The sequence below is a fragment of the Garra rufa genome, chromosome 1 (genome assembly GCF_049309525.1).
Source record: "Garra rufa chromosome 1, GarRuf1.0, whole genome shotgun sequence".
Classification (NCBI taxonomy): Eukaryota; Metazoa; Chordata; class Actinopteri; order Cypriniformes; family Cyprinidae; genus Garra; species Garra rufa.
The window spans coordinates 4,552,070-4,571,443 of NC_133361.1; the positions used below are offsets into that span (position 1 = coordinate 4,552,070).

Below are 19,374 nucleotides of genomic sequence, written 5' to 3' on the forward strand. Positions count from 1 at the left end.
CGCCTGTCTACTACAGAACACTCGACGGTAACATTTGAATTCCTCTTGGTCATTCTTTTTAGCAAAGCTCTTTCTAATACATGTTTGTTTCCTATCTATGTTCTTGCTAGTACATGTTATAAACCTTTTCTTAATAAATGCTTTAAAACAACAAGTATGGTGTTTTACTTAATAAACTACTTTCAATAAAACGTATACAATACAAATGTGTGGTGTCTTTCTTAATAAACTACTTTCAATAAAACGTATACAATACAAATGTGTGGTGTCTTTCTTAATAAAGCTAACACAGTACAAGTGTTATATAGAAGAAAAGGACATACTTGCAACAGGAAAATTGCATATTTCATTAACAATATATATATATATTAAAAATAATAGTAAATAAATAAATCTCTATAAATTACAAACATATAAGGAAGGTGAGGCATGTAGATGCTGACGGGATGGCTAGGGTTTTGAGGGACGGGTGGGGGGCCTTTGGGCCCTGCTGCTTTTTCCCTCCGGCACTAAAGTTCATACGTGGCGTGTGGTGGCCATGGGGGGGATCAGAGGCAAGCCAGGGGAAGGAAAAGGCAAGAGGGGAAGGGAAAAAGGGAGAAGGAAGGGGAAGAAGGAGAAAGAGGGGGAGGAAAAAAGAAAAAAAGAAAATTAATATTATTGTTATTATTATTATTATTTATTCTCATTCTTATTTTTTAAAGTTATAATTCAATACAAAATTATAATATTACTTGCCTTTCTGATTGTCCTCCACCCTTTCCAGATCTCCATAAATCTCCTACTTGTTGTTATTATTATTGTCATTTATTATTATTATTATTATTATTGTTGTTGTTATTGTTGTTATAGTAATTATGGATATTATTATTGCTATTAATATCTGATATCTTCAAGGGCTTCCTTTTTTTTTTTTTTATCTGTTATTACTATTATTACTACTACTACTATTATTATTATTATTATTATTATTATTATTAATCTGTTAGACATTATTTCACCTAGGTACTACCTCTCCCACCTCAAGTTGCAATAACTGGCTCACATGCGCAGGCATTCACATACACACATGATCATAATTGTTCACAGATATAGAAATACATGCACTGTTATATGGATGCACTTATAATATTGGATATCACTATATATGTTGAAATTGAGTGTGTATCTGGCTTCTTTATCTAAATAATGTCATTCTTTTTTAATTTAATTATTCTGTTTTTGTTACGTGTTATATGTTTAGTGTAATACTGTCACATTCACAACTTGCAACATCTCGTTTATTTAATTCGTTTTTGTTACGTGTTATATGTTTGGTGTAATATTGTCACATTCACAACTGGCATAATAAAAAAAAAAAAAAAAAAAAAAAATTAGTCATTAATTACTGTCTAATTCCTGATCCTTAAAATAAAGTGTTACCTTTTTTTTTGGTGGTGGAGGGGTTGGGGGGGGTGCCCTTTTTTCAGTTTCAGCACATGCCCCTCAAAAGGTCTGTGCACGGCCCTGCCTAGGGGTGTAAAAAAGTTTGGGCCCGTGTTGAAATGCAGGGCTCTGATTGGCTGCTTTGATGTGCTGCAATACAGTAGGACATTGTTTTTTTTTTTTTTTTTTTTTTTGTTGTTGTAAAAAATGTATTTGACATCAATTAAAAATGTGATGCATTGGGTCGTTGAAAAGCATTTAATTCACACTTAAGTGTATTGTTGACAGTGACAATTTATTTGAATACACATTAAATGCTTGTTAGTACATTTTATTTTAAAGTTACTAGAAACAATAATGAAAGTACATATAAGGATGTACTAAAGTCCCACTAAGCGTTTAAAAAAAAAAAAATCACTCAAAGTTAAACTTATTTTCCATCTCTAGATAAAGAACCTTGAGAATTACTGATCAGATGATGTTTAGGACGAGAGATAGAAGGAAAAAGGGAAATGAATAATGGAGAATGTGAGAGAAAGGGGGAATAAGAGGAGGTTGGGTACACTTCTGAAGTTGGAGTTGAATGCAACAAATCCAGGTGTGCTGTTGCCTAGGTTAGTCATTATCCATGTCTGGTACTCAGAGACTCTGGTGTACACATCAGGATGTTTGGGCTTATTACATGTATCACCACAACAGGAAACGCCGGACTGAATCCACCGGGAGCCGTACTTACTGACCATTGGTCCTCCAGAGTCTCCCTGTTTTGACAGACAGTTATATCTCTGATAGTAAGCAGTGAACAACGCTTATAGACAGAAGTATGCAATAGTCTAAAAATGCAATCTTCTTCAATTGTTTGGAGTGAAAATGCTCAACATTTTTCTCATCATTGAGAACTGAACTATGTCCAACTTTGAGTAAAACCAAGTGTGCCACACACATCCCAAAAAGTGAAGCCAAAACATTTGTAAATAGGCTCATTCTCCAACTCCTCCCGAGTTAATAAGTTGAGTTTTACCGTTTTGAAATCCATTCAGCCGTTCTCCTGTTCTGGCGATATCACTTTTAGCATAGCTTAGCATAGATCATTGAATCCTATTAGATCAATAGCATCACGTTCAAAAATGACCAACGAGTTTCCATATTTGTCCTATTTAAAACTTGACTCTTCTGTAGTTATATCGTGAACTAAGACCGGTGGAAAATGTAAAGCTGTGGTTTTCTAGGCCGACAAGATTAGGAACTACTCTCTCATTCCGGCGTAATAGTCAAGGAAGTTTGCTGCCATAATATGGACACAGCAGCAATTAGTTCCCAGCTAGGTAACTGCAAATGTGACCGGCTTTTTGAAATTGCGACCGAACTTCAGGCGCTGCGTGATATTACTGCGTCCGGATAATGGCAGCAAACTTCCTTGACTATTACACCAGACTATTACTCCTGGTGGCTGCTGCTGTAAAGCTCTCTGTCATCTTCATAATAGCATGGGATGTGAGTGTTTGTTTGTATTGATTATTGCAGATTATTGACACTGTTGGCTATTATTAGTAAATGTCTCCAAACTGGGACTGTTCCTCATGATTTCAAATTGCCTCAGTGAGACCACTGAAAAAAAAAAAAAAAAAAAAAACCTTGACTCCACATTGTTTTCAAATTTTCATCCCATTTCAAATCTGCCTTTTTTCAAAATCTAAAATCCTTCAGTCCTATCTGTCTAACAATTATATCTAGTTATGCTAACAACATGCCAATAACATGCTAATCATGCTAGCAACATGCTAATAAAATACTAGTCATGCTAGCAACATGCTAATGACACATAAGTCATGCTAGCAACATGCAAATAACATGCTGGGAAATTGATAATCATGCTATCACCATGCTAATGACACACTAGTCATGCTAGCAACATGTTAATGACACGCTAGTCATGTTACCAAAATGCTAATGACATGCTGGGAAATTGATAATCATGCTATCAACATGCCAATGACACACTAGTCATGCTAGTGACATGCTAATGACATGCTAGTCATGTTAGCAAAATGCTAATGACATGCTGGGAAATTGATAATCATGCTATCAACATGCCAATGACACACTAGTCATGCTAGTGACATGCTAATGACACGCTAGTCATGCTAGCAACATGCTAATGACACGCTAGTCATGTTAGCAACATCCTAATGACACGCTAGTCATGCTAGCAACATACTAATAACATGCTGGGAAATTGATAATCATGCTATCAACATGCCAATGACACACTAGTCATGCTAGTGACATGCTAATGACATGCTAGTCATGTTAGCAAAATGCTAATGACATGCTGGGAAATTGATAATCATGCTATCAACATGCCAATGACACACTAGTCATGCTAGTGACATGCTAATGACACGCTAGTCATGCTAGCAACATGCTAATGACACGCTAGTCATGTTAGCAACATCCTAATGACACGCTAGTCATGTTAGCAACATCCTAATGACATGCTGGGAAATTGATAATCATGCTATCAACATGCCAATGACACACTAGTCATGCTAGTGACATGCTAATGACACGCTAGTCATGCTAGCAACATGCTAATGACACGCTAGTCATGTTAGCAACATCCTAATGAAACACTAGTCATGTAAGCAACATCCTAATGAAACGCTAGTCATGTTAGCAACATCCTAATGACACGCTAGTCATGCTAGCAATATTCTAATGACACGCTAGTCATGCTAGCAACGTACTAATGACACACTAGTCTTATTTTTAGTCAACTTATTTTGAGTTATTTAATGCAATATAATCAGACTGAATTGGTCTGAGAGAGTTTGAGTGGGACTTTGATATTGCAGCACCTTTGTTTTTTACAGTCTATGGGTAAAATCCAGTGCTAAATAAATAAATGACTTTGCTCTATGCTTAACATTATTTAGTCATGTGACCAAAACTAGTGAGTAATGACTGATTTGGATTTAAAAGGTTTAAAATGAATGACTAATGTCTTACCGCACATATACCTTTTCCTTCCTTGTTTACCCATCCAGCACAAATCATATTGTCTGTTATTGGTTCCTGAACTTCTCCACATTTACTGTTGTTCACAATTGGCATCATCACCTCCTGCAGTATATCTGAAATATTGCCGTCTGTGACACATTTCGGGACAGATTTGATTGCTTTTAGAAACCATTCTAGGTAAATTGTTCAGGTTTACAGTACTGCTTGCATTCAGTTAATTGTCCGGCAAATGTTTACTCACTTTGGCGTAGCGAGCCCCATCCAGTGACCCAGCTGACTGTATCTGCATCAAATACACTACCAGCCGCTGCCAGACAGACCGGACGAATGTAATCAGAGAAAGGCACAGAGGAGTAGAGCTGAACCAGTGCTATGTCATTGTCACCATTGTCTTTGTTAAATTTATGATGCTTGATAATTTGTCTCGCTGTACTGGATTTCTCATGAGGGTCAAAGCCGGAATGGTTCAGACCTCCGAAGTACATCTCAGTGTCAGACACATCACGACTGCAAACAGAAAAAATGTATGCTTTGATCCCACGATTATCAGTCTATAAATGCATCTTAAGCTTTATTTAGGCTTTAAACTTCGTACTCTTGGAAGCAGTGAGCTGCAGATAAAACCCAGTCTTTCGTGATGAGAGTCCCACCACAGAAATGGACTGACTTTTTGTCCCGAATGCTGACCTGCCATGGCCAAGCCCCTGTCATCGCATTCTTCCCTCCAAAAATCCTGCTCTTTATATTGCGGGGGGCACGACCACATACTGATGAGAGAAAGCAAGTTATGAGATTTCCTTCCTAAAATGCCTCACAGACTCAGAGATTCACATCCTATGTTTATACTGGTCAACTTACCATTTAACTGGCAAAGGGAACCTGTGTACACAGACAAAGACCAAGACAAAGTAAGCAGGCAGTCATCCAGGCAGAGCCGATACATCAGTTTGTGTAGCTCACAATCATTTATTAAAGGAACACTCCACCTTTTCTTTTTTTTTTCTTTTTTTTTTTTTGGAAATAGGCTCATTCTCCAACTCCCCCTGAGTTAATGAATTGAATTTTATCGTTTTGAAATTCATTCAGCCGTTCTCCTGTTCTGGCGATATCACTTTTAGCATAGCTTAGCATAGATCATTGAATCCTATTAGACCAATAGCATCATGTTCAAAAATGACCAACGAGTTTCAGTATTTGTCCTATTTAAAGCCTGAAATTTGGTCACAATTTCAAAAAGCCGGTCACATTGGAAGTTACCTAGCTGGAACTAATTTCAGGCGCTGTTTGATATTACTCTATATTACGGCAGCAAACTTCCTTGACTATTACACCGGAATGGGAGTGTAATTCTGTAACGTGGGCTTTTGGATTTGGGTTTTTAATTTTGGGATTCAAGTTTTTTGATGACTTTTATTATGTAGTATATTCATGCTGTTGTGTCTTGCTTCCCTTGCCCTCGTGTATTCCTGCCATTGGTCCCTTAGTTCCATGTGTCATGTTCTGATTGGTTGCTATGGTCCTGTTCCTTGTTTTTCATTGGTTGGTTTGTGTCATGTGACTTGTTTTGTCTAGTATAAATAGCCTATGTGTCTCATTGGTTCCCTGACGCATATTGTAGTTGTAATCCTGCTGTCCGGTGAGTGTCTGTTTCAAGTCAAGTCTGTTCATGCCAAGTCAAGTCTTTGTCAATCGTCAAATCACTGTTTGGATTATTGGGTTCACTCTCGCCGCCTCAGTCGATTAATTGCTACAAGTTCCTAATCTTATCGGCCTAGAAAATCGCAGCTTTACATTTTCTGCTGGTCTTAGTACACTATATAACTACAGAAGAGTCAAGTTTTAAATAGGACAAATATGGAAACTCTTTGGTCATTTTTGAACGTGATGCTATTGGTCTCATAGGATTCAATGATCTATGCTAAGCTATGCTAAAAGTGATATCGCCAGAACAGGAGAACGGCTGAATGGATTTCAAAACGGTAAAACTCAACTTATTAACTCGGGGGGAGTTGGAGAATGAGCCCATTTTCAAAAAAAAAGGGGGAGTGTTCCTTTAAATTTTTAAATAAACATATTCATGAAAAAAAAAACTCAAATCTGCTTATACTTTCAAATGCAGTGCATATTTATAGTATGTATTAGCAGCAAACGTACATCTTGCGTTTGCACTGTCTGTGTTTCTGCTACAGTACAAATAATTATTAGTTGTAGCTATATTTAAACAACTTAATTTATTTAATGAGAATATAAAATAAGTGTGCAATTTCTCAAACATACGAGTAGTTTGCTCATGCATTTTTCATTGCTTCATTAAACTATCCACTATCCATTCTTTATTATGTTCACTACCACATTTTAAGCATTGTAGAATGATATTATTAAATCTATAAACAACATAAATAAAGTATGGGATTGTGTAGTGACCAAGAACATCACACTTAAAAGTACATACACTACCGTTCAAAAGTTTGGGGTCAGTACATTTTTATTGTTTCTTTTTTCTTTTTCTTTTTTATTTTTTAAAGAAATTAATACTTTTATTCACCAAGGATGTATTAAGTTAATAATTAAAAGTTTATTAAAAGTTAATAATAAATATTTTTATATTGTTCTAAAAATATATATTTTGAAAAAACTCTGTACTTTTTAATCTTGCTATTCATGAAAGAATCCTAAAAAAAAAAAAATCACAGGTTCCAAAAAATATTTGGCAGCACAACTGTTGATATTATCCAACATTGATCATTCTAATAATAAATCAGTATATTAGAACGATTTCTGAAGGATCATGTGACACTTAAGACTGGAGTGACAGCTGATAAAAATTCAGCTTTTCATCACAGGAATAAATTCTATTTTTAAGTATGTTAAAATAAAATAAAAACATTATTTTATATTGTAAAAACATTTTGCAATATTACTTTTTTTTCTGTATTTTTAATCAAATAAATGCAGCCTTGATGAGCAGAAGAGACTTCTTTAAAGACTATTACAAGTCTTACTGACCCAAAACTTTTGAATGATAGTGTAAATTATCCATTCGTAATGCGGGATTTGTTTATTGTTTATTTACATTCATGAGAAACTAAATAAATGGTCATTTGTCACTTTAAAAAAAGATTCAATGGCTCGTCAGGTAATAAACAATTCAAACAAACATATGTCTAATTATGGCAAGTTATATGGATGTTTTGTAAGATCTTACCAGCTATGTGGAGAAGTATGATTCCAGCAAAACTCAAAGCAGTGCTGAACTTCATCCTTCTGTTCTGCTCTGTGATCAAACTGCTGTTCCTCCACTGTCAGGTTTCTTATGAGATCGAAAGCAAGAACTACTACTACACTACTGTGTGTATATACTGTATATACACATGACTCAGGAAAACAAGAAAAAAAACACGTATTCAAATACTAAGTCTGTGATTTTCATGTGTCTTTGTTGACTATCACACTCGGCTGCAGAGAGCACACAATGAAGAAGATCAGGTTCAAATGACTTTAACTCTTAAAAGTTGCCAATCACTGCCAGTGTTTTTGATTATTTTCACTCAATTATCATAGCCCTAAGAATATTGTGTTGTATGAATATCTGAACATGTGTAATACACCAAAATAAAGAACAGAACCTCTGCTTAAGAAAAAAAAAATATATATATATATAAAACATTACATTTAGTCATCTAGCAAACGCTTTTATCCAAAGCCACTTAAATGAGGACAATGGAAGCAATCAAAATCAACAAAAGAGCAATACTATGCAAGTCCTATGACAAATCTCAGATTGGCTTAATGCAGTATACATAGCAAGGTTTGTATAATTATATAGTAAATGAAAAGACAATGGATAAAATAGATGTCATGGATGCACGTAGTAGAAAATGAGCGCAATACAAAGTAGAATCAAACGTAAAGTTTAATCAATAAGTATCCACAAGACAGGAACATGCGTGAAACCAAAGTAACGTCAAAGTCAGACGATGAACAGACACAAACTTATAAAGACACTAATCAAATTACAAACAGGTGATGTGAATGCACTTAATGAGACAGGAACTCCAAATATGGGCAAACGGAACAAACCAAAACAGACAGAATGACAGGGGTGTTACAATAGAAAAATAATAGAGCAAGCTTGTGTTTTTTTATTAATTGTACAATAAATAAAATAAAAAAACATAGAAGATATAAAAAGAATAGAGAAGTTTTTCAAGAATAAAAACAGAATAGATATTGTTTTTAAAATGTGTTTCATTTTGTTTTGTGTTTGTGTTTTGGCCAATGTGAATTACCATATATACTCTTACCATGCACATTTTTGACATGTTCGCCTTAAATAAAATTAATAATAATAATCATAATAATTAAGAGCCAGGTAACGTAAACTACTGTAATATTAGCGTCACTACACACATTCATTTTTGCCCTCAATTACAATTGTTTTAATAACATATGTACCTTAATAAATATTATAAATTGAACATGGATTTACTAGACAAAAACTAAAGTAACCACAAATAAACCGTGGTTTTGCTGTGCTAGCCATATAGCTTCCCAATGGCATTTGTAAAACCAGTCCTGTCCAAATAGGGCTTTAGACTCACTGAAAACAAGACATGCTGGTCTGATGGCACATGTTGGAAGTCCAGCCAGAAGAGCATTGCAGTCTAGAAATGACAAGGGTCTGATCTCCCTGATGTTGTGCAATACAAAGCTGCATGATCATGCCATTTTTGCAATATGATCTTTGAAGGTCAGCTGATCATCAAGGATAAGCACATGATTCCTGGCCCAGAGGATATGATTAATGACACACTGGACAGAATAATCAAACCAAATCAGTGACAAATAACTAACTCAAGAAGAACTGCAGATACACAAATCAAACTCAAAAACATTACAGGGACATTTCATCACCACTTTTAACTACAGTTGATTTTGCTAATTTCCATAACCACTGTAATGACTTACATTTTAGTCTTTTCATCACACAAAATATGTAAAAATATTTGAGAAATTGCAAGAATTACATATAAATGTTCATATGAAACAGATGGCATCACAAAGAGTGATCTTGAAAGTATCTGCTGTGTACAAACATCTGACAGACATCTTTCAGATGTCAGTTTTACATCCATTCTTAATAATAAACATCTTAAAGACATCTAATAGACATCTGTTTGACATCTGATTGGTGAAACGTCTTGCAGATGTAAATGCAGACGTCAAAAAGACATCTCCCAGATGTATGTGTGCTATTGTCATAAATTTACAGTGAATAGGCCAATTAAACTGGTCAAATCTAAAAAAAAAAAAAAAAAAAAAAAAAAAACCTTTTTTAAATTTGAATCCTGTTTAATTGCAATCAGAGAATATTCTGTATGTTAAACACCCGGTTGCCCTCAAGCACAAACTAACCAACCATTGTTTAAACTATTTAAAATGTTTCTGTCTGTCCAAAAGCATCTTAAATCGTTTTTCTTTTTTTTCTTTTTTTTTTTTTGCTGGTATAGTCCTTCAGCGGTTGCTGTCATCTTAGCACAGGTAAAGTGAAAGCATTACTCTAAACATGCTTGTTTGTTTGTTTCTTTTCCATATATTAACATGTAAAAATATTTTAAATACATATGGACATATTCAAATATGAAAAAGTTGGTTCACCTGTGCAGGTGTTTTACACACAGCCGACAAAGTGTTTTGTGAAAGGAACATCTTCGGGAGAGAAAAGCTGTTAGTGTATAATGTGATTTATTTATTTAAAAAATAAAAAATAAAAATCTGATTATATTGTATGTTTTTCCGTCAATTGTGTTTTGTCTGTTTGTACAGAGTGTCAACATACTGTTACGCAAGAAAAAGTTCAGATTTGTCTGACAATAAAGTCATATCATATCATGATTTTGAGAACAAAACAGTTTAAAGCTGCTGTCTAGAGACAGAAATGAAAGGTTGAACTGAATGAAGTTGAGACAGAGTAAACGTGTTTCATTCATTCTCACACATTAGTTAAACTGCATTGTGAATGTGTATGTTTATATTTTAATGTAACGTTAGAGCATTTTCACTTTCACAACAATTCAGAAACTCGGGGCACCATAGAAATCCTGAAATGTTTTCTTAAAAAAAAAAAAACGACTGAAGAATGAAAGTCATGAACATCTTTGATGACAAGGGGGTGAAAATATGATCTGTACGTTTTGTTCTGAAAGTGAATTACTCCTTTTATAAATACTGATTCAAAAACATCAGTAACACTTATAATAACTTTTATTAATAAATCATTAACTTGTCATTCATTAATATAATATATTAATATATATTCACAAACATATTCATATTCATAAATATGAGATAATGTGCTTGTTAATGTTAACTAATGAACTTTAAATTATTACCAAATGATTAACAGATCACTACACTGTAAAAAGTTTTTACCAGTTTCAACTAAAAAAATTAAGTTTAGCAGCTGCCTTAAGATTTTAAGTTAAATCAGCTTAAACCACAAGTTATATCAGCATTTTTTTTTTATTTTATTAAGTTCAAATGACTTTTTAGTTTTAAGCTGATTTACCTTAAAACTTAAGGCAGCTGCTGAACTAAGGTTTTTAAGTTGAATCTGGTGACAACTTTATACAGTATACTTAATGTAAATTGAAATGCCTACAAATGTCATTAAACTTAAAAAAAACCCCAACATAATAGTAATTTATGATCTTAAGAAGAATGGTGAACAGCAACTAACATTCAAAGAGCTTTTGAATCCAGTAGGAGGTGATGGTTTGTTAATACAATTTCTTAAAAGTACTCAGTTAATACAATGAATATAGATTATTATTGTGGGATAGAAGTCTCTGATCCATGACCCACAGTAGATGGCGCTAATGCTCTGTTTAAGCTTTTACAGCCCTGGGCCCGTTTCAGAAAGAAGGTGAAGTGAGAACTCTTGAGTATGTTACTGTAACTCTGAAATGAGGAAAACTCTGGGTTTCGGAACAGCTGAACTGAGTTCAGTCCACTCTGAGAAGTTGACTCTGGGTTTAGTGCATGCACCACAACTTTGAAAAGCCCTGATCAATGGAGCTCTGAAATACTTAGAAATACTACATACTTCCAGTCAGTGCTTAACTTTTATTCTTAATCACTGTTATAAAATCAAAGGGAAAACCTGCAGAACAGTAGGTTACTGAGCTAATGTTAATTATCATGGCATACCACAGGCAAAAAAAAAAAAAAAAAAAAGTAGAAAAATTTTCAATCAGGTAAAGATTTAACCTTAAAAGATTCATGAATGTAGGCTACATGACTTTACAAACATTTGACATGTTAAATAAATATCATTCAGTGTCTATTCCAATGTGCAGCAGCTTTTTCCACGCAGTCTAATGCTCTTTTCACATAATTAAATACACTAATATAAACAGTTGTATTTCTTCATTAGAGTAATGAAATTAACATTTGACTTCTACTCAGCCAACAGCAAAAAGGCTTGTAAAATAATGAAGAACAGATGAAATGAAGATGGCCACAATACCAAGTATTAGAAGAATATTAAACTCCAACATGAAAAAGAATAAATGTTGCTCATAAGGAGTGTTAGAGTAAGTCACTTTCTTTACCGCTCTGCAAACAGTGGCCGCACAAATGTGCTCTACATCCCTGATGTTATAAATAAACCTGTTTATATTATTAAAATAATCCTATGTATAAAAGGACATATCGGTTTGAGTGTCTACGTGATGAACATCTGTGTAAGGAATGAATGCACCTGCACTGCAAAAATGCTTTGTCCAAATCAAAATATCTAACGACTCTTAGAACAAGATGCATCATCGTCATAAGAAAATATGATTCAAGGTACTTGGTCATTTAAGCATATTTGTCCTATTTTTCAAATTTTCTCCCAATGGGGTCAGAAAAATTATCTTGTTTTCATTTGCATTAAGGTTAGCATTGTTTTGAGTAAAATGCACTAAATTTACGTCCAAAACACTCACTAAGGTTTTTATTTTTGCATTGTTAATGATTAAAAGGAGGTATTTAAACATCGTTTACACTTTAAAAATGAGGAGGAGACTGAAAGAAACTCTGGGTTTACTGAAGAAAACCTGCTCCCGAACAGGTTAGGTTCACTGAATACGTTACCTCTCTTTCAGAAACATGCTTGACTTACCCTGCTTTCTCAGCTTTGACAAACCTCTCATTCTGAAACGGAAAACCCAGAGTTTTCCTCATTTCAGGGTTGAAATACTCAGAGTTTCCACTTAACCTCCTTTCTGAAACGGGCCCCAGGGCCACATCTGCGTGTTCCAGATCTTAGGACCCTTTGAGGGAGATCAGCATCCTACAGCGCTTCAAGTTCAAGGCTGTCGATTTATTTTATTACACTACACCAATGTTTTATGAAAGGTCTGGGAATTGGAAGAAGTTTATTTTATTTATTTATTTATGTACAATGCCATATCTCACTGAATAACTAAACATTTCACCTGCCTCAACAGGAAGGAACAAGGGACAAAAAATGGGTACATAAACATCAGTTTACAGACAAATATATTTACATTTCCATATATTACAATGCAATTTTAAAACAGAAAATACACTTTGAATGTAAGCACCGTTACATCGGTTTATTTCATTTTTTTAACCAACTGATTTACTATGTTTAGATTTTGCCATCATATTTATATACATTTAAATCTCGTTTTCAAGGACTAGAGGTTTGCCTTTTGTAAACTTGCATAGAAAGTTTATTTTAAAAAGCCCTCCATTTTCACATTGTTCTTTTCTGGGACTTTCTTCTTTGTTGCCTTCTTTTCTGTGTCTGCAACCCAGCATTCAATGGCAACATCCCTTTTCTTTCAAGCTCGTGCTAATACATGTTTCACCTCTAGCTATACTGTTGCTAATATTAATATTTTCTCAATTAAAGGCTTAAAACAATAACGGGTGGCTTTTTCACTTAATACACCACTTTCTTAACAAAACAAATGGACTATACTATAACAAATTTGTTATAAATTTGTTATCAACAGTGTACACAAAACATAAAAATGTCATTTTTGACACATACAGATGTCTAAATAATCTGTAATTCTTGCAAACATGTTGCAAATTTGTCAGTGATTTTTTTTTTTCAAATGCAAAAGAGCTTTGCACTAAACTTTTCATTGCTGTCACAAGGTTATGCAATATGTTTCTGTGAAACCCTTACAATATAATTAGTAGTTTTTTTTAGATGAGTTATGAAAAAGACATACCGTATACTGTACGACAACAGCCATGTTGTAATATATATATATTGTCTTTACAGATACTGGCATGAAGGACATTTACAGTCTTTTATAATAAACACTTCAACGGAAGCTCTCTCTGAATCATTATGTGGAGTTGAGAGGGTTTTAAACTGAAGCGAAGGACAGAAAAATTATTTTAACTGTGAATCAAGCCTATTTCATTTTTTCAATTACATGTATTTATCCAAACACTTAATAGCATCTTGTTTTGAGTGTGTTCTCCATTCAGCTGGGATCTTACCACTCCCCTCAAATGTTTTATTGTAATGTATTTCCAGATGTTTCTGTAATCTCCACACAAACCTCTTCCAGTAGGGCAGTTCAGAGAGATCAGGGCAGATGCTCCAGTCTGCTTAAACTCCTCCTGCCTCAGAAGCTGATCTGGTTTGTCTTTATAGTCAAATTTCCACAGAAAGTCTTCGAAGTGTGCTATTATTCATTATAGCAGTAAGTTCTGTCTTTATCAGCTCTTCTAGGAGTTTGAAATCCTCAACATCTTCATGTTTGACTCCACTGAGGTCTTTTTCAGAGAAGATCAGCTCATCTGAGAGCTGCTGTGTGAAACTCTTCAACCACAAACCAGCATCTCCTCTGTTGACTTGAACATGTTCAGTAGATTCATGAGCTGCTCTCATGATCTTCTTCTGCAGGAGTTCAATGTTCTCCTTCATCTTGGGTAAAACACTGACTCTGAACTGATCATTGATGTAGCGACTGACTTCATCTCTGATGAAACTCTTGAAGTGATCTCTAAGTTTATGAATGTAAATGTCAAAATCCTCCTGTTCTGCCAGTGTCTTCAGGATGTGTTTCTCCAGATTCAATCTGTTTCCATTCAGTGTTTCACAGTTTTTCATCATTTCATCTGTCAGATCTATTTTTTTATATATATATTTTAAAAATAAAGAAATTAGAAGAAGATGAGCTTTCTATAAGCTCGGCCTCAATATCCTGTACAATCTTAAACTCCTTTTCAAGCTCTTCGATGATCTTTTCTTTTGACATGACCTGTTCATGTGCATCCTCATAACGTTTTTTTAAATCCTGATAAGTTTCCTTTATCTTTTCTTTGACATAAACCCATTTGTATTTCTGACTGAAGTGCACATTCCAGGCACACTTTCCAGGACAGACCGTATACTTTCCATTATTCATAACCCTGCACTTATATTTATCACTGTCTTTTCCATAATCACATCTGTCATGACATGTGAAGTGACATGTTTGACAATTGGTTAAGTAGAAACTACTTTTGTTTTCAATCTGTTTTGGGACAGTCACTTCTAATTCATATTCAAAATCCTTGTTTGCATCCATTTCAGCCTTGTGCTGCTCCAAAGCAGCTCTTGTCTTCTTGATTTCCTCCAGTTTTGTCAGAACAGCATTGATTTGGGGCTGGAGATCCTGCATATACACTTCTAGCTGCTGCCGCTCTTCTAAGACCTCCTGTGTGAGAAACAAGCTCTGGGTTTCCATCATGTTAAGGGATGTGAAGAACTTCTTTATGCTGGAAAAACCCACCTTCCAGAACATTTGGTCAAAGTTTTCACAGTCCTCCTCATCATCTGCAGATGTATTATTGTTAGCAAACAGTGCAGAGTTGTTGAACTTGAAGTGAAGTGGATCTCCAGACTCATTGGTAGAACAGGGCACCTCAGAGACTTTGATGGCCTCAAGAACAGGAGGTGTTTTCCCATCTGCAAAGGTGACCATCATGAGGATGTTTGAAGCAATGTCCTTCCCAAAAATGGAAAGAATGAAGTCAAAGACGTACTTCTGTGTGTGTGTTAGACGAGCGAGTGAAGCCTGGACTACAAAACACACAGCATCAATGCAGTCGATCCCTCCACGGCCAGAAAATAACTCTTGAATCTGCTTTGTGATTTTCTGGTCATGTGAAATTCCTCTGGTGTCATCAAATCCTGGTGTGTCCACAATAGTCAGAGAATATGGGACCTGGAAACCATCCATGTGATTAATTTGATATGCTGTGATCTCTGATGTCTGACTTTCAGCCTGAGATTTCTGCTTCCCTTCATCTATTAGCACAAACCGGAAGGCATCTTCCCATTTCACTCCCAGAATGTAGTTGATCATGAAGTTAATTAGAGTGGTTTTTCCTGCACCTGTGGCTCCGATCATCATAATGGTCTTGTTCTGTTTTGTGATGTTTTTCCCAAACGTGCATCTTCTGGAGAATCCATCCCTGTTCTGTCATGTTTCATCCAGACGGAGTTTAAACTTGGGTAGGTTTGCATTGCTTCCACGCTCTATTTCTTTGGTCCAGCTGTTCTTTATATTATGTGCAACATTTAAGCCCTGACCTGCAATCACAGAAACAAAATGACTAAAGCTGTGATTTCTAATGCATTCACTTGGCTCTAAAATGGCCTATGAATACCATAACAATCGGTATCTCATTTGCTTATTGTTGTTCCTAAGGCATTTGCTGTTGTACGTCTGCTCTTGTTCCAAGAAGTTTAATTCTGTACCTTTTATCATTGTTTCTCTGCATGGCCGTAATGCTATAATAACCCCTACAAATACAACTCATTATAAATACTTTAAAAATAAACAGACAGATATATATATGTTGTACTGTTACAGTTATTGAATAATAATGATTGTTATATAGATGATAACTTTGTCAAGTGCTCTTATGAATGTTTTTAGCATGACTGTGGAAATTAAATAGTTTTCGTAGGCTATTTCATTTCATTCACTTTGCTCCGACCAACACTTTGCTCCGGCCCACATACTGTGTGAAATAATGGCATTTGGGCAGTCCAGTCATGTTTTCCAGCTTTGGGCCTCAAGGAAGCCTAAGTATTGTGCATTTAAGCCAACCAAAAAACTAACAATAATGTGGGATTTTTATTCTAACCCAGGTCGTCACACTTGGCATTAACATGTGACCCATATCCGGATGAAAAATATCTGTATAAATTAAGTTTTAAACTTTGACTAAATGTGATTTGAAAAGGTATAACAGTGATTTAGTATTATTTACATATGAATTCAAAAATATATGAAGTCATGAAACCATACAAAGCCCTGTTGTAGTAATATGAGTTAGCCCACTAGTGGTATTCTACTGTCGTCTAGTGGCTCTAGTTGCAATTTCATGTAGTTTGAAAAGAGATGCATTGTTTTTAAGCTTTGTAACAATTACATTGCCTTTTTTGCCCAATGTCCATAAACATATGCTTGTTTTGAATCACATGATGCATGATTTTACTTAAGTTAGTGAATTTTTTTTTTTTTTTTTTTTTTTGTTGTATTTGTAGACTTTTAGCTACACTAGATGAAAACCATATTATGAAATGGCCCTGTTATAGCTGTCCAAAGGCAAAAAATTATCATCCCTCCAAAACAGAGAAAACATCTTTAACAAACATAAACATGTCTGCCTCTTTTAAAGCATTTAGTATATATATATATATAATGAGTTGTATTTGTAGGGGTTACTATACACAATTCTTTGTTTATGACCATAAGAGCAATCATTATAGTTCACTTCTGTGTTTATGCTGCACAGTACACACACACAAAAAAATTGCCATTTAAAAGCATGTTTCAAAAAAAATATAACTGTGTATGTAGCCTTCTTAAGACTCATATCCAGATCAGCCTGCATCAGTTAACTGTGTTGCATCCTATTAAAAGAAGCCAAATTCTATTAGGCCATATTTACAATTTTAAACTTCCATTTCAATTAGCCAGTGTCAAGTGCTACATCCAGACCACAAGTGTACTTCGCATCTTTTATAATATATGGGGCATATTTGCCAAATGTGGTTTAGCCAATGCCATATATTAGCCAAAAGTGGTCCAAGTTGTTATTCATTATTTGGGAAATATATGTAATTTGATTTGCCAAATGTGCATCACTACACTGAAACAAATGCTTTAAAAATTAAAAATTGTCTTAATTTCCTATTTTGTTGTGTAGTTTGTTCTTAGTTTCCATCAAGACCAGATTCAGCTTCACACTCTCTGAAACTGTGAGTAGAAGAAGATTAAAACATATTCAACTATCACTAGAAATATCTAATAACAAAAACTCACATCTTCCTGTGTCCTGTTTCTCCATTGTGAAATATTGAGAAGCACAATCCAGGTGCCGTCCTTCATTCATCTTCTCAATGTCCTCAAACATCTGCAGAAGGTCATCAGGAGAGCTGCTCCTCTGAAGACTGAAGTGTCTGTTTGCACATTTCTGGATGATCTTCTGCAGGATGTGATTGGTTTGATTGGTCTCTGGTGTGCTGAGCACCATGGTGTGTTGATAAACGTGCTCAGAGAAAGAGTGCAGCACCTTCTCCACACACTCTTGATCTTCTGCTGAACACGGCTCATGTTTGAGGAGCAGAAGGATCACATGAGGTCCTGGATCAGACAGATGGACACACTCTCTCACTGTCTGTGTGATCTGATGATCTGAGATGTTGGTCTGGAGCAGCTGAGGACTGTTGATGATGATCACGTGTCTGTCCTTCAGTCTTCCTGTGACTCTCTCTACAACATCTGGAGGAGCTTCACTGTTAAACGCTGCTTGATTTATGGATTTATATCCATAAATCTCAACACTCACAGAACTCTTTTACTCACAGATTTCATGTCATATGGTTCTGTGACTTGTTGCTTTCCTTGTTGCTTTCATGAGAGCAAGAAGATCTGTGTGTGTGGGTGCAGTCAAGGAAGATAAAAAACCTGTTTCTGTTGGTCTGGTTATCAGGAGCAATAAAAGTTCAAAGTTCAAAAACTGTAATAAATCAGAAACATAATCATAATCAGAAAGAGCTTTATTCCCAAGTATGTTTGCGCAAACAAGGAACTTGTTAATATGTGTTATTAGCTTCCGTTCACAGAGACAACATCCCACAGACAATAAAAATAAGAGAATAAGAAAAATACATATATGTTAACATAAATAGAAAAAAATAATAATAACAATTTGTATAAAATAAATGGACAAATAAATAGGTGTTATGTACAGTGGTGCTATAGATGATAGAGTAGAGCTGTATTAGAGTGGAGGTGGTAGTTATAGATATCAGATTATTCCACACATTTTTATTGCACAATGGGAGGAACATTTCAACTGTTCATAAGGTGGATTGCCAAAAGGTGATTTATTCAGATCTGTATTTGAAAACAAAAGGGAACTTGTAGTGAATATATTTTTTTTTTTTTTTTTTTGTGAAATACTACCAGAACAAAGAGGGAGAAACACTCCTCGGCCCTCAGGCACTCGAGGAGAAGAAGTCCTTTGTCTGGTCTTCTTCTAGAACAAGAGGGACACAAGTAGTGCCTGGTGAACTTGCCAGGACACTGGAATGTCTCCGCCTGGGGAATTGCACATGAGGTGAAACATAGAAACTCTGCTATTACCCAAGAATAGAGGAGCCTGGAGTGGCTCTCAGGGGTAATTCATGGAACCTGACAAATGTAAGAGGTGAGGACCAACCGCAGCACTGCAGATGTCCTGGTTAGGGACACCTGCTAACAGAGCTTCAGAGGCAGCCAAGCCTCGAGTAAAGTGAGCCTTGACCTCCAAGGTATTGGCAGGCCAGAGGGCTCATAAGCAGTAGAAATGGTATCCACGATCCATTTACTAACAGTGCTGTTTCGAAAC

At 35.2% G+C, this 19,374-nt stretch overlaps 2 protein-coding genes across 2 annotated transcripts; both read right to left on the minus strand.

Annotated features, from left to right (window-relative positions):
- Positions 1–1,907: 1,907 nt before the first annotated feature.
- Positions 1,908–7,706, minus strand: LOC141332254 (chymotrypsin-like protease CTRL-1). Its single transcript, XM_073837418.1, has 6 exons — positions 7,652–7,706; positions 5,305–5,325; positions 5,042–5,213; positions 4,688–4,953; positions 4,435–4,574; positions 1,908–2,186 (listed from the first exon to the last, which is right to left on the minus strand). Exons 1-6 carry the CDS (start codon positions 7,704–7,706, stop codon positions 1,908–1,910), a joined length of 933 nt encoding a protein of 310 aa, XP_073693519.1.
- Positions 7,707–14,618: 6,912 nt separating this feature from the next.
- On the minus strand, positions 14,619–18,382 carry LOC141332354 (uncharacterized). Its single transcript, XM_073837529.1, has 2 exons — positions 17,805–18,382; positions 14,619–16,060 (listed from the first exon to the last, which is right to left on the minus strand). Exon 2 carries the CDS (start codon positions 15,879–15,881, stop codon positions 14,619–14,621), a length of 1,263 nt encoding a protein of 420 aa, XP_073693630.1. The 5' UTR covers positions 15,882–16,060; positions 17,805–18,382.
- Between the last annotated feature and the right edge of the window lie 992 nt (positions 18,383–19,374).

Bases quoted from the DNA above. Each gene is read 5' to 3' on its own strand.
- LOC141332254 (XM_073837418.1), bottom strand. From the start codon at position 7,706: ATGAAGTTCAGCACTGCTTTGAGTTTTGCTGGAATCATACTTCTCCAC. The intron at 5,214-5,304 runs GTAAGTTGACCA...TTCTCTCATCAG, and splicing joins TTCCCTTTGCCAGTTAAATG to TATGTGGTCGTGCCCCCCGC. The intron at 4,575-4,687 runs GTGAGTAAACAT...AATGTGTCACAG, and splicing joins ATGGGGCTCGCTACGCCAAA to ACGGCAATATTTCAGATATA.
- LOC141332354 (XM_073837529.1), bottom strand. From the start codon at position 15,881: ATGATGATCGGAGCCACAGGTGCAGGAAAAACCACTCTAATTAACTTC.